This window comes from Bolinopsis microptera, chromosome 12 (genome assembly GCF_026151205.1).
Source record: "Bolinopsis microptera isolate Bmic1 chromosome 12, MBARI_Bmic_1.0, whole genome shotgun sequence".
In the NCBI taxonomy this organism is placed as follows: Eukaryota; Metazoa; Ctenophora; class Tentaculata; order Lobata; family Bolinopsidae; genus Bolinopsis; species Bolinopsis microptera.
In genome coordinates this window covers 13,069,020-13,090,029 of record NC_087083.1, presented here as the reverse complement: position 1 = coordinate 13,090,029, position 21,010 = coordinate 13,069,020, and the positions used below count along the sequence as shown (strand labels likewise).

Here is a 21,010-nt window from a genome sequence, read left to right as displayed (position 1 = left end):
TTTATGCTATTGCGCTGTCGTACAATACAATATTTGATTTATCAACTTCGGAAGTCAGTTCACATTTCACTTGTTCTTTGTAAAATGTTTCGTGATTTATAATGTTTCTCCAGTAATATAGTGCTGAGGACTAATTCCGATCCTTCACTGTTTTATATATTCATAACACGAACACAAAACAATATAATTATTATAATCGAACTTTACAAAAATCCGAAGTAGTTAACAAATACAATAAACATCCTATAAAGATCTGATAAAATAAGGTTCGAGGCAATATGTCTCACTCTCAGTCAAGTCTTTTGTATTACTATTACTATTATTTAACACGAACAATACATTTTTAGTATAATATTAAACCAAATCAAAAGTCTGGATAACATTTTTTTATCCAGCAAACAATGTAATGAGACAAAATTTGAATTATTCAATGTTTTTTGTCTTTTCGTCTTCTGCCGTCTACTGTCGTCTCTTTCCGTATCCTGCCGTCTCCTCTCGTCTCCTTTCGTCTTCTCTCGCTTCTTCTCGTATTTTCTCGCCTCCTCTCGTCTCCTCTCGCCTCCTCTCGTCTTCTTCATCTTACAGACACCAATACCAGTACTGTTAACAATTCCTATTGTATTGACTAAACCAACAGAGCGATTCATTTGAATTGTTGGATGCAACTTGTTAAGTTTGCATGATGCATCAATTTGACTGATTGTTCCCTATTGTGTGCGTGCACGTTAAATTCTATGGTGTTTCCACATCGTGAAATTGGACCTATACTTATAGTCAAAATGTATTTGTTCCTTTTTGCTAAAGTTATCACTGCTTCAAGCTTATTTTTTTTATTTTCAAACATGGCGAAACGCGATTATCGAAGATGACCACTCGATATTGATGATACACATCATGAATCAATAAATCATGAAACTGATAGTTTCGATTGTCAAGATAGGGAGGAATTATGTTTTTAACTTATCGTTAAATAATGTGCTCGATTATCCAGCACAAATGCGGCATACCGAAGTTGATAATATTGTTATTGTTAATAAATTTACACTTTCTATTTTTCCTGGACTCCAGCAGAGTTCGGAGTTATCAATTAACACTTTAGTAATTTATACTAATCTTTTTCTTTAACAAGAGATTTCATTCAATAAATTCCCACTCGAAATAAATTTCTAGTTTACTTACCGACTAAACCACATTACACAGACAAATGACTGCCAAGGTCGTTACACTCGCAATTCTCTTCTGCACACTGCTGCACCTAGCTGAAGGAGTCTGCAAGACTGGAGCCCTCACATCAGAAGAGGAGGCCGTTTTGGCGGCACACAACGCACAGCGAGCACTGCATGATAACACTGAACCACTCTGTTACGGTGAATCAGGAGATGATGTTACCTTCATCGCTCAAAGTTGGACCGATCAGATTGCTGAAGAGAAAACAATGAAGCACAGCAGTGGAGGAGGCTACGGGGAGAACATCGCCATGGCGGGAACCACCGGCATAGTGATGGCCAAATCACCGGCTTACGTTAAATCTACTGACATGTGGTACTCGGAAATCCAATACTGGGACTACACCACCAACTCGAAATCCCTCTCTGCTCCGGAAAATGAAGCAACCGGCCACTTCACCCAAGTGGTTTGGAGAAATACTAAGCAGGTGAGGTGCGGGTACGCCACCTACCAGACTGAAAGCAATGACTTCATCTTCAACAACTTCTATGTGACCTGCCAGTATTATCCACCCGGAAATTATAATAACCTTTACGCGGATAACGTCGGACCTCTCAAATCTGCGGTGAAGACAACCTGTAAAAAACCTGATGTAGATAACGCAATACTGGAGCCCAGCACTGCAACAATAGAGGATGGGGCCGCATATACCGTTAAATGTACGAATGGTGACACGGACAAGTATTTGTTTTGCGGATCTGACGGGAACCTGACACCTGCCGGCCCTATCACTTGTGAAGCCGACCAGAAGAAGACCTGTGACAAACCAGCCATAAGTAACGCAATAGTGGAGCCAGACACCGGATCAATCGAGGATGGCGCCACATACACCGTCAAATGTTTGAGTTTTGGGGTTGAGAAGGTCTTGACATGCGGCTCTGACGGTTACCTCACACCTTCCAGTGTCACTTGTGAGGAAATGAGTGGAGCAGGTAAACTGGCTCTATCCACATTACTCATGGCCGCTGTTGCTGCTTTACTATATTAAATTGCTAGCGTACATTTATAATTGACATTAACTACACATATCATTAAAAATTAGACTATCAATATAAGATTAGAATTAGGAACTTGGCAGACAAAATGAAAATGAACATTCTTGGCGATCAGAACTATGTGGTAAACAAGACATTGATCATAATTTAGACTTTTTAGAGTGTTTGAGTTAGTATGAAAATTTTGAGAAAATTTGTATTTTAGTCTCCCGTTTAACATAATAATACTGATTATTTTGATTTAACTGTGTTATCACAATGCTGGCAAGGATTACCGTGCCTCTTATATTCATTCATACTATTTACCCCCTTTACTATTTACCCCCTTTACTATGTACCCCTTTAATTTTATTGTTTGTCAGGCTTTAATAGTCTATGTATAATACGCTAATATAAGCGCCATGAGTTGGCACAGAATTTTTTGTCTCTGATTTTGATAAATTTTGTACCAAAAGTTGCCTCTAACTGAAAATTCACCGTGTAGCACGATAACGTCGAGCTATATCACTGTGGACCTCTTGTGCATTGCAAGAGTGTACAAAGGACGAAAAATGGATAATTTATTGCTTAAAATGCCTAAAATATTGAATATTTTAAAATAATTCTTACAAGATCGTAATAAACTTAGTCAAAATTATAATATCTAAAGCATCAAAATTTCCAAAAAAATCGAAAATAATTTTCCTTAAAATCTTAAAATATTAATACTAAAAGTTTTGTCTCGATGAGTTGATTACGATGCCACAATAATTATGTGATAATAACTGAAAATGTGAAAGTTATAGGCCTAAAACTAAAAATTTGTGCAAAAAAAGTACGCGCGGCAAACAAGCGTTGTGTAGCATTTTTAGCAAAAATTGCTACACGGTGGATTTGTTTTATTCAAATTTTTAGACAACTTTTGGTACAAAATTTATCGAAATCAGAGAAAAGCTTGGCGCTTATTACACTGACTATAAAACTCATCGAATGTATTTCAGCAGGTATATTTAAGTTCAAAACATTATAATTCAATGTTAAAAATGACAGGAATAAGAAAGCCTGGCAAAAATCCAAACGTCCGGGGGAGGAGGTGGTTTTGAAAACTCGGACACCCCAGTGGGGAGTGACGTTCCTTAAAACCGAAGAAATTTGCGTTATAGCGTTTCGGTTGCTGTCCTATAAGTAGTCTCCAACCAATCAGAGCATTTATTAAGTGAAGATGGAAGATATCACTGATTAAGTGCTGGATCACACATCTGCAAGTAGGCGGTGCACGATAAAAATAAACTTGCTCGGATTTTCAAAATTTTTGTACTATCGTTTTCTAGAGACTGTACGAATTTTCACAGTACCAAATTTATTATACCTTTTTGGAATGATCAGTGAGTTTCTCCTAGGTGCCATATTTGATGGTGCGCGGCTTTTGGAGCAAAATTAGGTGTAAAAGTCGCGTAATTTGACGAAATTCGTTGATTTTTGTCGTATTATTCTGTCATATCTTCGGTTCCTGAACATGAATCATGCTGAAAATTTGTCAGAACCTTCCAATCATACTTAACTACCGAACCTAATTTAGTTGGGAGAGATTGGCCTTGATTAAGAGGTCTAAAAATGACAAAATAGGTATAAATTCGTTGATAACTCAAATTCTGACCATCGAAATTGCTCAAAGTCAAACTAAATTAGGTTCAGTAAAACATAAGTGTTTACGTAAGCTGACCAAATTTCAACAAAATTGTTATATGGGAAGTATTATAACTTTTCGATTGTTTCCAAAATAATGTGCTGGCCGAAATAAGAGCTAAAAAACCATTCAATGGTCAGCGCGCGCGTCTTATTGTCGATGGCGCACTGCCTACTGCAAGATCTTAAAAGGGTCATAACTCGATTAAATTGTGAACAACCAACTTGCAATTTTGGGAAAGCACTTCAATTATCAAGCCAAATAAAACCAACAAAGCGATGCAATTGAATTGTTGGATGCAACTTTGTAAGTTTGCATGATGCATCAATTTGACTGATTGTTTCCGGGAACAATCAGTCAAGTTGATGCATCATGCATTTGACTTTGTGTGCATGCACGCTAAATTCTAAACTTCTTATAGTTTACTTAATACGTGGGCTTAATAATATTGTCACGCGTGGGCAATAACAGTGCGCGAGGGCACGTATGTCATGTACGTACGTACGTTCGCAGGCACGCTCGCACGGTCGCAAAGCTACCATATACAAAAAAAAACCTCGTTCGCTAACCCTTGTCCTTGACTCTTTTGTGCCTTCGGCACTTTGAGTCATGGATCGGGGAAAAATGACAAGAATAAAGGAATGAGAAAGCCTGGCAACAATTCCCGGACGTCCGGAGGAGGGGGTGGTTTTGAAAACTCGGTCACACCAGGACATGGGGAGGGTCCAAGTAGATGGCCCCTTGGTCAACTTTCAGCTACTTTTAAAAGTCTTAAATCGTGCAGTATAAATGATAAAAAGTATTGATCGCAAGCTCAGAACCTGCACCCAGAAAACCTTACTTATACTAGCTGGGCGCGTTCAGTGTTACTATCATAAAAGTGAGTACCGTGTCTTCCCAGCGAGCTCATGCTGATCGGATCGCGCGCGCTTAAATATAATATATAGGGGTGCACGATAAAAATAAACTTGCTCTGATTTTCAAAATTTGTGTACCCTTGTTTTCTAGAGACTGTGAAAATTTTCACAGTACCAAATTTGTTACACCTTTTTGGAATGATCAGTGAGTTTCGCTTAGGTGCCATATTTGATAGTGCGCGGCTTTTGGAGCAAAATTAAGTGTAAAAGTCGCGTAATTGGACGAAATTTGTTGATTTTTGTCGTATTATTCTATCATAATCATATCTTCGGTTCCTGAACATGAATCATGCTGAAAATTTGTCAGAACCTTCCAATCATACTTAACTACCAAACCTAATTTAGTTTGAAGAGATTGGCCTTGATTAAAACTTAAAAGGTCTAAAAATGACAAAATAGGTATAAATCCGTTGATAACTCAAATTGATAATAACGAAATTGCTCAAACTTATTTAGGCCCAGCAAACCCTACCGGCCGGGGAATATCTCCAAAAGTAAAATAAATAGAACCTTCCGGTTTTCAACAAAATGTCCGTCTCGTAAATTTAAAGGAGGCTCCCCAGGAGCACAATTGGGGACAACTTAGATTCTGAATTAAACCGAAAAGTTTGATTTTTGGCTAAATTAAAGATCGCAGCTTTTAAACTTTGCAAAGTCATGTCGTTGTCATGACTACTAAACTAAATGCAGCGTGTGAAAGGTAAACTCGATGTGACGCGCGACGCCAAACGTGCTGTTGAAAATCTATCACCTCTAGCAAGCCCAGCAGGCGGTAAGGTTTTCTGGGGGTTCAGTAGAACATAAGTGTTTACGTGCGCTGACCAAATTTCAACAAAATTGTTAAACGGGAAGTATTATAACTTTTTGATTGTTTCCGAAATAATGTGCTGGCCGAAATAAGAGCTAAAAATTTAAACACAAACACAATCCAATAAAATTTGGCTCGATCCGACTATCCAAACTATTAAATAAATGCGAAAATGAACCTTCATTTGAAAAACATGAACTCGAATATTTTTCGATTTGACACTACCAGTGGTAGTAAGTCATACCAGAAAGAATTATTTCAATTGGGCACTCAATGACTGAGCTATTAAGGCCAACGTATGCCCAATGACCTTTGGCCCACCCTCTACATTGTCTCAAGTTTTCCTCCTAGGAAGGAAAAGTTATTTTTACGAGGCGAACATTTCTTTTACTTTTGGAGATAGGCCCCAGCCAGTATAAAAGTTTCCTGGGCATGTAATTGTATTTGTAATATGTAAACGATCCATTGTCAATTGTTATATGGGTTGCCGTTGTGGGTGATACAATAAACTAATAAAGAATGCCAATATTTGAGGAGCCGATAAAATTGCTCAATTATCAAAATTCAAAATTCTACTCATCACAACTAACGATATTATATTATAACCCAAACTTTTAAAGTCTTTTTATTTTCATATTTTTTTGAGGAGCCGATAAAATTGCTCAATTATCAAAATTTGTACTCATCACAACTAACAATATTATATTATAACCCAAACCTTTAAAGTCTTTTTTTCATCTTTTTTTAAGCATTTCTTAAACTTTTTTTCTAAATAAATAAACATCACTACTAGAAACTATTCATGCTACCTAAAAAATGAAAGTTATACGAAATATAATATTGATAAAGTTACAAAAATCGTAAAACAATCACGTAACAGAGGTGTTTCGTACTCTACAAACAGCTGTACTCTAAAGTCTAAAAACATAAATAGTCTACAAACATTAACACTGTTTCCTTCGCAGCAACTCTAGATAATCAAGTTCAGCACACACAGGAAACTAGCGAGAACAATTCCGCTGGCTTTGCAGTTAAAGGCGTGAGAGTAATGCCCCATATCTCCCCCCTCCTCGTTATCAGTGTCTCCCCCCTCCTCGTTACCAGTTTCATCCTCTTGCGGCGTCAACCTGTAACCGGCGATAGCTGTATAGCCACTCTGTAGCTGTATCCTTGTGACTTCAGTCAAATCTTTAAACGTATTACACGTATCAGCTGACATCTGGAAGTCCATAACTTCGACATCATTAACATGCACTGTTATCCTGTTATCTTTAAAGGCAAAAGTCCACAATTTTTGATCATCACTTGGTAGATGATCGGGAAATTCCACATAACCTGACGTGCACTGCTCTATAAAATACATAACAGATTCACCAAAATAAATCCACATATCCAGTTTGTCCGAATCGTCAAAGACTGTGATCATGAGCTCCTTGTCAGCCATAAGTGGAGAATCGGTCTTAAACTGTATAGATGCTATATCCTTAACATCTAACTCAGGCGAAAACTGAGTGCCGGATACTTTTTCTTCCATTTCTTCCCATGAGTTTGCTTCAGCTTTGTTAAGTGATAAAGAAACTATTAGCATTACTGCTAATAAATAGACCATCTCGCTTCTTCTTTTCTCCTATAAAATGAATGTGTTTCAAATTTGCAATTTAAATGATTTAGTTGTACTGCAATTAAAATATTTACAAATTTTTGAATATCAGGTAAAAACCCTTACGTGTTATCGATCACGTCGGGCAAACTAATATTAATACTAATAGCCATAGCCATAGTTGGTTCGTGCGCATTTCGCGCTTTTTAAAAACACAACGCACGAAACGATCTAAATTCACGCACTTTTAGGTACCTTTAGGGACTTTGTACCAAATAAACTTATATACAGTAAAACCCCGATTTACTGCGCCCCGATTCACCACAAACCCCGATATACCGCGGCCATCTCCTTTCCCCCAAACAAGGCTTAACATGTTTAATGTAAACAAAAAAACCCAGATTTACTGCGAACCCCAATTTACCGCGGATGTTTCCTTCCCCCAAACTCCGCAGTTATTCGGAGTGTTACTGTAGTACACACACCATCGGACACTTTCACGTAATTTCAATCATTATCTATATCAACAAATTGTTTTTCCAATTTGTTAGTCACTATAATTAGCTAATTATCTCCAATTCAATGATAATTTAACAAGAAAATTGTCACAGAGTCACAGAGATAACATCAAAACAACAACAACAACAAACATCCTAGTTATAACTGGATCTTTCTGTGACCTTTACCTTTTACAGTCGAAGACATTTCAAAATTAGCGACTATTCAATAATTGCTAAGCAAAAGATAGTGAATATTAATTTTAAAATTTTGGTATTCAAAATATCGAAATACCAAAATTTTCCAACTTTTTATCATTATGAATACGACTTAATACCTCCATCAATTTTGTGATTAGCATGAGCTTATTGATTAAAATCTAATTTGTCTTTTAAAATTCATTTTATAATCTTACGACTTTACTAAGTTACTACTGATTATCTTACTGTATAACTATATATAAAGCGAGAAGATATACTAGGTATATATGTTGCCATTTTATTTATAATGACAACACGGCATCAACTTTAACACGAATTTCCAAACCGTGAGAGATATACGATTGAAACTGGGTCAAATGCTTTTATGGCCTTATTATCAGTATACAGAAATAAGAACTCGGCCACGGAATAACAACTTTAGGTCCCGAAATTTGGACCCCCAAGTGTTGTCAATTGTAATAGGGGCAGCTGTACTCGGCAATAAAGATTAAATAAATATCAGCTAATTGGACATTACGATTAACTACCAACCTTATCCCGAAATACTAGGTATCGACGCGAAAGCAACCCAAAAAGACTTTTTCAGCATTTGATTGATATAATTAATTAAAACTTATTACAATTCGTAAGTCGTGAATAAATGGGAAAAGCGAGCGACCGATTTCATTCTCGGTATCATTTTGCATTTCTGGACGGTTATTCAAATTAATATCGTTTCCTTGCAAATGAGAGACACTGGCAGCGGTCCACCCTATAACCAGTGTCAAATTTTGGTCAAATTTGTAAACAGAAAGAATTTAAAGCATTACTTGAAACATGGAAATATGGCCCGTAAGACAGGAGCCATGCTAAATTACTAAAAATCTATCGTACCCTGCAACGTAGCCAGTTTTATAAATGGCTACGTTCCTTGCAACGCGTTATCCTAGTTAACTCAAACTGCAAAGCATGATTTTATTTCTGGTGGTAATTGACTAAAGACTGGCACCGCGCTGCAATTAGATTTAGATTGTGCGTGGCACCGGAAAGGTTTCTGCAACAACTTGATTGGCGAGGTGCCGTGTAAGCTAATCCCCTTGATATCATTTTCTAACGTACAGAAGGGTCTGATAATAACGTACCGGCTAATCCCAGTCAAAGCAAAATAAAATTAAGAAGGAGTAGGACTAAATCAGTTTATCTCATATAAGTATATAGTCCTATATATACTTATATACTCCTATGGAGAACCCGGTGAATGTCCTTGTTGTACGGCAGTGATAAAGTTCTCTCTCTCTCTCTGTTCTGGTCAACGGTTTCTGGCCTCTTACAATAAAGAGAAGGCCTTCTCGCCGTGCCCACAGAATGCAACTCCTGCTAGCTGCATTCCAGGACTCCCAAAGTATATACGAAATCATAAAATAATAAATATCAATGCAACAGACCTCTGGAGTCTTGAAGCTGTCACTACCTGTCTCGGAGCAAACCCACTTCCGTTGTAGTACTTCTGCGGGCAGACAAGGGACATCCGAGCAAGGCAAAGCCTGGGAGATATGTCTCTATGCGGAGATGGGCCTAGATTGAGTTCCTAGTATGGGATTTAGCGAAAGTTCCTGGTGAAGAATCCTAGGAGGTAACCCAAAAGGGTTATCCCTATCCAGTCTTGTCGACTGTTCCACAAATCCGAAGATAAGATTGTAGTTAACTGTTGTGAAGGTAGAGTTTACCAATTATCCTCATTATGAGCGTCATGATCTGGATGCACTTGCAGAGGAGATGCTGGGATGTTCTGCTTCTTCTGAAAAGTGTTCACAATCTTGCGTCTCGAATTTGAGTGTGATAAAGTTAAACAAGGAACTTAAACTGAGGGGTTCCGTTCAGACTTCAGGCCCTACACACTTTGTATTTGTCTAGTTCTAATGTACCGTCACAATAGTGACTTTAATATACTCCTAGTCCTACAGACTGGTAATCTATTTGTCCAGGTAACACAAATTCCAACTGATCTCTACTTGTTCCGCGGAAGGAGTAATGAAAAGGATCGAGTGTCCCGCAGAAGCAATTTAATAATATATATATTTAATATTTAACAATATTAATTATTAGGAGGTGCAAGGATCTCAAAAGAACTTTTAATCGAATTCCACAATCAAAAGGTCTTAATCGTATGTGATTTGCCTTGAGTCAACAAGCCTAGAGACAGTGTACTTGCTTTGCTATACGACGATTCATCTGCACAACAAGCCTAGAGACAGTAAATTAACGACGGAAAGGTTCTCCTAGGTGCCGGAGACACAGAAAACTCTACTAGTATATGATGTTTTCAAGGCCGGTCACTTGGCGGAAAAAGTTTACGAAATTATGGCACTCAACAACATAGTTCATGAGCTATAGTCCCCGCCAACATGACAAACTTGTTCCAGCCTCTAGATATTACGGTAAATCGTGTTGCCAAGGACATTGTCCGACGTTGTTATAGTTCATATTACTCAGGGGATGTAATGAAACAGTGCTAGGAAAGCTCCACGTGATGTTAAGGTTAACCTAAAGTTGTCTAAGATAAAGCCACTTTACGTAGAATGGCTTGTAAAAGTTAACACTGAAATGCAGGACCGGGCTAGTTTGATAAAAAAAGGTTTCCATAAAGCTAGAAACCACTGATGCTTTAAGCATGGACTATTCTATGCACGAAAACCCATTTGATGAAGATGATAATATGTGATATTAAACACTGATCATGTACACATATTTTAACATTTTTAATGCTTAACGACTGCTTTTCTTACTTACTGAATAAAAATGGATTTAAAAATCATTTGCTGAAATAAAAAACGTCAAAGAAAAATGAATTAAAAAATTCTATTTCTAATGTACCGTCACAATAGTGACTTTAATATACTCCTAGTCCTACAGACTACAGGTAATCTAATTGTCCAGGTAACACAAATTCCAACTGCTCTCTATACTTGTTCCGCAGAAGCAATATTAAGAGGTGCAAGGATCTCAAAGGAACTTTTAATCGAATTCCACAATCAAAAGGTCATCTGTGATTTGCCTTGAGTCACAGCAAAGGTATGTGTTTATTACCTGTAAAATTAGGTTACCAGTCTGCAGATATATAGTCAACGTCCTACAGACTGCGGTAATCTAATTGTCCACTGTCCAGGTAACACAAATTCCAACTGCTCTGATCTACTTGATGAAAAAAACGTACTGCAATTCCAACTGCTGATGATTCTTTCAAAGAAATTTCTAATAAAACAGTAAACTCAATGCCAACAATTTAAAATTAAATTAGATAAATCGCGTTACGACATTTGATTTTGATTGTTTGTCCTGAAAAAATGATTGGGTATTTTAAGTAAAAATAAAACAAAATAAAGAAGCTGTTGATAATAAAACGGTTTTGTATAAACCCTCACCCCAATCCAAACCATAAACACAAACCCGAAGAATCGGAGATAACCATAACCATATAACCATAACTCTAACCATAACCCTAAACATTTGAATATAGTTTTACTTGAATACTCCAATTATTTCAGCCCTCAATAAAATTGATTGTGGATATAGACAATGGACATATTGATATATAAATACAATTACAGCGAATTCACGGCGCATTATAATGTACAAGGAGTAAATGTGCTATCCATTTATCAAAGTAATTGATAAATGACGAAGGAACTGATAAGAAGGAATGGGAAAAGCGAGCTTGTCAAACAGTGTAAGATTGAGAACTACACGAAAATGATAACAATTCACAATTTGCTACACAGTTTGAAATTAATTTTCATTTTCTGTGTTATGGGAATTGGGTCATTTTATTTCATAGGTAACGATTCGCTTTACAAAATTTTGCAGGGCGTCTAGACGTTGACCAAATCTACTGCAAAAAAAGTTTCAAGTTTCAGGAATATCGGGAAATTGATTTTCTGGAACCCCTGTTTTACGACAGATTGTCGTGATACATATATACGTACATATATATTATATATTCAGTGATAGACGCTTTGCCAGTCAATTGTAGCCTGTATTTAAGTGTCCGTAGACATATTCGGAAAGTTTTATGGTGATTGATCAACAAATTTAGGAGGATAAATATTTGTAGACCCGATTTTCACTACATACGAGGGATACGCTTTTCTGTGCGGGAAAGTTGTGAGCATAATCGACGACACATTCCTAATTCCTATCCTATAATATACATATTTTCTTCGAATTTCCTGACCCGATAGATCAGTGATCTAACTCTAAGAAAACATACAGGAAGTTAAATGTTCTCTTCGATATTCCTGACCCAATAAATCACATACGGTGTAAACTGTAAAGTAGTTAAGTTTTCCCAAATTATCCCACATTTAAACAAAGATTTGGCGCCCCCTAAGATGGCACCCCCCCCCGCACACTGCACAGCAGGGTCGGCGGGGCCCTTCGTTAAGCCATGCACTGTGTCATCAATTTAAGCGATTTTAAAACTTGATTTTTGACAAATTAGTAACATCATTTCAAGTCGATTTTACAGCATAAAGGAGTTATTTTATTCAAAATTTTAGGCCTTGTTGAAATTAGATAATTGTTTAAGCAATCTGAAAATCTACCGGAAAGTTTGCCTAGCTTGCTCCTTCCTAAAGATATTCGTCATTGAACATTGAAGTTAGTGCTTTTTTGAAGAATCACCTTAATAACACCAGGATGTGTGTGTGTCTGTCTGATCGTCTGTGTGTCCGTCCGTGTGTAATTTCCGGTCGGTTATACAAAAAAAACGGTAAGAGTTACGGGACTGGTTTTTTCGGTATAGTGCCGACAAATCTCTGATGAAGCCCATAAGAAAATTTTTTTTTAATCGGCCGGTGGTAGGTAAGTGGTTTAATTGATGGTTTTGTACCACAAATGTTACATAAAATTGCTTGAGCAGAACGGCAAGAGTTACGGGGCTTGCTCTCTCTCTCTCTCATTACTGTATGATATGTTATAGCTGCATTTAAGTAGCGTCATAATTGGATTAGCCCGGAAGATTCGCTGTAATTTTATACCATAAGCTTATTAGGGGAGGGGGGACTGTTAGTGTTTGGGGTCTGTTTGGACTGCAGAGAGAGAGAGAGAGAGAGAGAGAGAGAGAGAGAGAGAGAGAGAGAGAGAGAGAGAGAGAGACGATTCATCTGCACAACAAGCCTAGAGACAGTAAATTAACGACGGAAAGGTTCTCCTAGGTGCCGGAGACACAGAAAACTCTACTAGTATATGATGTTTTCAAGGCCGGTCACTTGGCGGAAAAAGTTTACGAAATTATGGCACTCAACAACATAGTTCATGAGCTATAGTCCCCGCCAACATGACAAACTTGTTCCAGCCTCTAGATATTACGGTAAATCGTGTTGCCAAGGACATTGTCCGACGTTGTTATAGTTCATATTACTCAGGGGATGTAATGAAACAGTGCTAGGAAAGCTCCACGTGATGTTAAGGTTAACCTAAAGTTGTCTAAGATAAAGCCAATTTACGTAGAATGGCTTGTAAAAGTTAACACTGAAATGCAGGACCGGGCTAGTTTGATAAAAAAAGGTTTCCATAAAGCTAGAAACCACTGATGCTTTAAGCATGGACTATTCTATGCACGAAAACCCATTTGATGAAGATGATAATATGTGATATTAAACACTGATCATGTACACATATTTTAACATTTTTAATGCTTAACGACTGCTTTTCTTACTTACTGAATAAAAATGGATTTAAAAATCATTTGCTGAAATAAAAACGTCAAAGAAAAATGAATTAAAAAATTCTATTTCTAATGTACCGTCACAATAGTGACTTTAATATACTCCTAGTCCTACAGACTACAGGTAATCTAATTGTCCAGGTAACACAAATTCCAACTGCTCTCTATACTTGTTCCGCAGAAGCAATATTAAGAGGTGCAAGGATCTCAAAGGAACTTTTAATCGAATTCCACAATCAAAAGGTCATCTGTGATTTGCCTTGAGTCACAGCAAAGGTATGTGTTTATTACCTGTAAAATTAGGTTACCAGTCTGCAGATATATAGTCAACGTCCTACAGACTGCGGTAATCTAATTGTCCACTGTCCAGGTAACACAAATTCCAACTGCTCTGATCTACTTGATGAAAAAAACGTACTGCAATTCCAACTGCTGATGATTCTTTCAAAGAAATTTCTAATAAAACAGTAAACTCAATGCCAACAATTTAAAATTAAATTAGATAAATCGCGTTACGACATTTGATTTTGATTGTTTGTCCTGAAAAAATGATTGGGTATTTTAAGTCAAAATAAAACAAAATAAAGAAGCTGTTGATAATAAAACGGTTTTGTATAAACCCTCACCCCAATCCAAACCATAAACACAAACCCGAAGAATCGGAGATAACCATAACCATATAACCATAACTCTAACCATAACCCTAAACATTTGAATATAGTTTTACTTGAATACTCCAATTATTTCAGCCCTCAATAAAATTGATTGTGGATATAGACAATGGACATATTGATATATAAATACAATTACAGCGAATTCACGGCGCATTATAATGTACAAGGAGTAAATGTGCTATCCATTTATCAAAGTAATTGATAAATGACGAAGGAACTGATAAGAAGGAATGGGAAAAGCGAGCTTGTCAAACAGTGTAAGATTGAGAACTACACGAAAATGATAACAATTCACAATTTGCTACACAGTTTGAAATTAATTTTCATTTTCTGTGTTATGGGAATTGGGTCATTTTATTTCATAGGTAACGATTCGCTTTACAAAATTTTGCAGGGCGTCTAGACGTTGACCAAATCTACTGCAAAAAAAGTTTCAAGTTTCAGGAATATCGGGAAATTGATTTTCTGGAACCCCTGTTTTACGACAGATTGTCGTGATACATATATACGTACATATATATTATATATTCAGTGATAGACGCTTTGCCAGTCAATTGTAGCCTGTATTTAAGTGTCCGTAGACATATTCGGAAAGTTTTATGGTGATTGATCAACAAATTTAGGAGGATAAATATTTGTAGACCCGATTTTCACTACATACGAGGGATACGCTTTTCTGTGCGGGAAAGTTGTGAGCATAATCGACGACACATTCCTAATTCCTATCCTATAATATACATATTTTCTTCGAATTTCCTGACCCGATAGATCAGTGATCTAACTCTAAGAAAACATACAGGAAGTTAAATGTTCTCTTCGATATTCCTGACCCAATAAATCACATACGGTGTAAACTGTAAAGTAGTTAAGTTTTCCCAAATTATCCCACATTTAAACAAAGATTTGGCGCCCCCTAAGATGGCACCCCCCCCCCCCCCGCACACTGCACAGCAGGGTCGGCGGGGCCCTTCGTTAAGCCATGCACTGTGTCATCAATTTAAGCGATTTTAAAACTTGATTTTTGACAAATTAGTAACATCATTTCAAGTCAATTTTACAGCATAAAGGAGTTATTTTATTCAAAATTTTAGGCCTTGTTGAAATTAGATAATTGTTTAAGCAATCTGAAAATCTACCGGAAAGTTTGCCTAGCTTGCTCCTTCCTAAAGATATTCGTCATTGAACATTGAAGTTAGTGCTTTTTTGAAGAATCACCTTAATAACACCAGGATGTGTGTGTGTCTGTCTGATCGTCTGTGTGTCCGTCCGTGTGTAATTTCCGGTCGGTTATACAAAAAAAACGGTAAGAGTTACGGGACTGGTTTTTTCGGTATAGTGCCGACAAATCTCTGATGAAGCCCATAAGAAAATTTTTTTTTAATCGGCCGGTGGTAGGTAAGTGGTTTAATTGATGGTTTTGTACCACAAATGTTACATAAAATTGCTTGAGCAGAACGGCAAGAGTTACGGGGCTTGCTCTCTCTCTCTCTCATTACTGTATGATATGTTATAGCTGCATTTAAGTAGCGTCATAATTGGATTAGCCCGGAAGATTCGCTGTAATTTTATACCATAAGCTTATTAGGGGAGGGGGGACTGTTAGTGTTTGGGGTCTGTTTGGACTGCAGAGAGAGAGAGAGAGAGAGAGAGAGAGAGAGAGAGAGAGAGAGAGAGAGAGAGAGAGAGAGAGAGAGAGAGAGAGAGAGAGAGAGAGAGAGAGAGAGAGAGAGAGAGAGAGAGAGAGAGAGAGAGAGAGAGAGAGAGAGAGAGAGAGAGAGAGAGAGAGAGAGAGAGAGAGAGAGAGAGAGAGAGAGAGAGAGAGAGAGAGAGAGAGAGAGAGAGAGAGAGAGAGGGAGAGAGAGAGAGAGGGAGGGAGGGAGGGAGGGAGGGAGGGAGGGAGGGAGGGAGGGAGGGAGGGAGGGAGGGAGGGAGAGAGGAGAGAGAGAGAGAGAGAGAGAGAGAGAGAGAGAGAGAGAGAGAGAGAGAGAGAGAGAGAGAGAGAGAGAGAGAGAGAGAGAGAGAGAGAGAGAGAGAGAGAGAGAGAGAGAGAGAGAGAGAGAGAGAGAGAGAGAGAGAGAGAGAGAGAGAGAGAGAGAGAGAGAGAGAGAGAGAGAGAGAGAGAGAGAGAGAGAGAGAGAGAGAGAGAGAGAGAGAGAGAGAGAGAGAGAGAGAGAGAGAGAGAGAGAGAGGGAGAGAGAGAGGGAGAGAGAGAGAGAATTCATACGACAATGTTATGCGTGTTTTCAAATATAATAGGCGGGTGTGATGCGGAGTTAACAAGGGTTAATTTCTATAACGATTTAAATAAAAATGGAAAGCGGTTCAAGACGGGAGTGATGAGGTGTAATAGTCGGTGTTCATACCTTATGATCATGGAATGTGGTGCCTCATGGCTAATAATGACTTAATTATCCACAATACAAGGAATAACTGATTATGAGATTATTGTTTAAGAAACTATTGGGTCACCTAATGCGGGTTTTGACTCAGCGGGTAATTACTCCTACCCTTTTTAACTGCGGCAGTGAAATCCCGGCCGAAGGCCGGGTTACACTAGTTATTTTATAAAAACGTCAATTTTACGATTTAGTATTCTCTGGTGTTGGGCCATGCCTTGGGTTGTGGAGCTCAGTTCTGCTTCCTATAGGTATAAATGGTGCATTAGGCTAGTTTTGAAGTTAAAAATCGAAAAGTTGCACAAGTGTTGACACGCCCAAATTGATAGAAAATTGCTAAAATCACTGAAAATTACTGTTTTCACCATTTTCTGTCAACTTTGGAGTGCCGTTGTGATTACAGTTCTTCTTAAAATACTTTGAAACTTTGCATGCTTATTAAACTATACATTAATTACAAATATGCAAAATTTAAAGGTGATTAGATATTGGATGCGCACGCAACGTCCGCTCACAGTTTGCACGTGCGAAAGGTGAGAATTTTGCTCATTCGTGATTTCGAACAAATTCTGCTTTGCCACGACAGTTCAATGCCATTGTATATGAATTTAATGCCAATTTGAATGACTATAATGTGACATGTTCAGTCAGTGATCGACCGATATGCTTACCTCAACACAAGGAAATGTTTTCAAAGGAAAAAGTACCCTGAAATTATAATCAAAAAGAGGTGATACTTGACCAAAACCCATAATCATGAGTAGAGTGGACCGCTACCAGTGTCTCTCTTTCTCAAACAAAAGGAAATGATATTTATTTGATTGACCGTCTGCAAATGCAAAATGATACCAAGAATGAAATCGGTCGCTCGCTTTTCCCATTCATTTAAAATTGTAGTAGATTAAAAATAAAAAGAACTACCCGAAGGCAGCTGTACTCGGCAATAAAGATTCAGTAAGCTTCAGCTAATTCACTTACTACCACCCTTATCCCGAAATACTATGTATCGACTCGATCGCAACCCCCCTGGGCCTCCCCTGCATGGGGCAAGGGGCCCTCCCGAAAATTTTATGAGCCCCCCTCAAAAATTGGAAATGGTTACTGCGAAATTAGAAGAAAGAAAAAGAATTCGGTATGAAACAATTGACACATGAGTGCCCATTCAGCACTACCTTATCGGACCTTATTTGGACGGACATTACTTGAACGCTGGAGGCCCTAGCGTTCATCTTAATGTCCGTTCAAATAAAGTCCGTTCAATTAATGTCCGTCCAAGTTAAAGTCCTTTGAAATTATTTCAAAAATTTTTTCATTTCGAACTTTTTGTCCAGAATATGACAACTTTGAGAACTTTATTGTGCCGTAAGTTAACGACGGAAAGGTTTTCTTTGGTCTGCCGGAGGCACAGAAAACTCTGCTAGTATATGATATTTTCAAGGGTCACTTGGCGGAAAAATGTCAACGAAATTATGGCACTCAACAACATAGTTCATGAACTAGTCCCCGCCAACATGACAAACTTGTTCCAGCCTCTAGATATTAGTATTACGGTAAATCGTGTTTCCAAGGACATTGCCCGACGTTGTTATAGTTCATATTACTCGGGTGCGGTAATGAAACAGTGCTAGGAAAGCTCCACGTGATGTTAAGGTTAACCTTAAGTTGTCTAAGATAAAACCACTTCACGCCGAATGGCTTGTAAAAGTTAACACTGAAATGCAGGACCGGGGTAGTTTGATAAAAAAGGTTTCCATAAACTTAAAGCTGGAAATCACTGATGCTTTAAGTTTAAACATTGACTATTTCAAGCACGAAAACCCATTTGATGAAGATGATATGTGATATTAGACACTGATCAAGTACACATATTTTAACATTTTTACTGCTCAATGACTGCTTTTCTTACTTACTGTATAAAAAATGGATTTAAAAATCATTTGCTGAAATTTAAAAAACGTCAACAAAATTGAAAAAATTCGGATTTTTGATGGTTTTGAATGCCTTCGAGCGTTCATATTAATGTCCGTTCATAATTATGTCCGTTCATGTAATGTCCGTCCAAATAATGTCCGATAAGATATGTCGAGTGTTACACTTACAGTTACAGTATACATAAATGGGAGCTACAGGCTACATTCACTATAATAAGACCAATTAAAGTGCAACTTGCAAATTACAAGTATTGTTGAAAAAACAGGTCGGGTGAGCTGCAAATCGAGGTTGGAGAAACCTGTTGTAAGTTCAAAGTTATTTGTTATCATTGAAATAATGTGGGCAGTCAGTAATGAGTAAAAAGTATTTCAGTTACTCATTATACTTACTAGCAGGAACCCGTCTAACCCTAAAGTGGTGTCAAGACTCGAGAGACTAGAATAATTATTACCTATTTAATTCGCGTTTTTGACACCACTTGGGAGTCCAAATTTCGGGCACTAAAATTATTATTCCTTGGTCAATTTTTTATTTTTTCATGCTGATTTGAAGGCCTATAAAGCATTTGACTCAGTCAAAAAAGTTTCAGTTGTATATCTTTTACGGTTTTTGCGGAAAGTTGCGTTAAAGTTGATGCCGTGGTGTCAGTAAAATGGCACGGATAAATAAATATATATATCGTCTCGCTTTATATATAGTAAGATAGTGTGAACTCTGTGTAGGTATTTATGATATTTTCAAATAATTGATTGTTCTCACTTCCTACAAATGGATAATATTGCCCTCAAAATTTTGTAAAACCGACTTTTTATAAATTGAATATTGTGACTAATGCATTAATTCATCATTGTAGATTTTATTCTAGCAAGTATAAAGACAAAAAATGTTCGGAAAAACTCCTGGCTACGTCCCTGGCCACGTACCCAACATTTTCTTGCTGAGCCTACTGCCTACAACTGCTAAAGGCTATCTGCATATTATAGTATCATAATATACATCTGTATATATACTATAGTACTATATCAATATGCAGATAGTCTTTAACATATAGATTTGGGTAGCATCAATTGGGTCTCGTGTAAAACTGCCTATTAAAGTATTTAGTGCACGGGTTTCCTCTTATCTTCCATTGACCTGTCGAACGACTTCTGATGAGTCTGAATAAAATAGGAAATGGGGTATAAAGGCTGCGACGGTCGCGCCGAGGGGGTTTCTAGAACATAAAAAGGTCTAAATTTCAGGAAAAATATTAATGCATCTAACAAATTCGAAAACAGTACTTCGGATTTGTATCTTCAACGCTTAACGGCCCTTTTATTAAATCACACAATTTAAAATCGCATGCACTGCATATTAATATTATCAATGTTTTGAGTTTACGTGACCGATAAATTTCTCTCTTGCACACCAATTCATGCTTGATTATTGAGAACTGGCAGTGATGATCACGCAATTAAAAACGATCAGTACGTGATTTTTTGTTACTATGCATTAAACTTCAAGTTAAAGCTTTAATACTGTTTAACTTTAAAGCAATATATCACAGTGCTGGCAAGCATGACCGTGACTTTTATAGTAGAAGCTCTTACGGACATTTTCTGCTCAATACGCTATATAGGGACTCTATATACACCTTTCTAAACTTATTTTTGAACGTAGAATCGATTAAATTTAAAAGCGGTTTTGAAATGATTATAAGTTTGAGTTTCCCTGGGTATTTTGGGCCAAAAATAAGCCAAAAAACCATGTTTTTTGTTAACTTTTGAGCAAGTTTGTTGGTGTATCAGCAAAATTTGCATGAAGATCATAGCTGAAACACAGCCACACATGATGGCATTAAAGTTAATTTATTATTCTATTATACATTTTATGGATGGCGTGTAGTTCGTGATGGACTCGCATGGTTGCTGCAACCAGACTATCTACCCCTACGCGGAAGATCGCTGTAGAACTGGTCACCGTAATCCATGTTACCAATTGCTCTTCTCGGCTTTGCTACTTGGAATGTTCGAGGTTTGACGAAGACAGACAAGCAGTGCTTGCTTGATAACGACTGTGATAGGTATAACTTGGACATTATAGGGATTCAAGAGACTAAAATTTGTCAGTTTGAGGATAAGAAACTACCAGGAAATCATCGCCTCCTTTTGTTTGACCAGAAGACAGGACGTCATGGTGGACTGGGTTTCTTAATCAACGCTCGTGTCAATCATTATTTCCGTTCATTTCATCAGATCAGTGATCGAGTTGCTTTCATGGACTTTTTTATTCCATCCAAGTTTGTTAACAAACTACCATGCAAAATGCGAATCGTGAACTGCCCAAAAACTTTATCAAATCCGGCTGCTACTGAGGACCAAAAGAAGTTTCCC

At 37.5% G+C, this 21,010-nt stretch overlaps 1 protein-coding gene across 1 annotated transcript; it reads left to right on the top strand.

Moving 5' to 3' along the window:
- The first annotated feature begins 1,204 nt into the window (after positions 1–1,204).
- On the top strand, positions 1,205–2,913 carry LOC134824362 (cysteine-rich venom protein-like). Its single transcript, XM_063836253.1, has one exon. It carries the CDS (start codon positions 1,205–1,207, stop codon positions 2,213–2,215), a length of 1,011 nt encoding a protein of 336 aa, XP_063692323.1. The 3' UTR covers positions 2,216–2,913.
- Positions 2,914–21,010: the final 18,097 nt, after the last annotated feature.

Bases quoted from the DNA above. Each gene is read 5' to 3' on its own strand.
- LOC134824362 (XM_063836253.1), top strand. From the start codon at position 1,205: ATGACTGCCAAGGTCGTTACACTCGCAATTCTCTTCTGCACACTGCTG.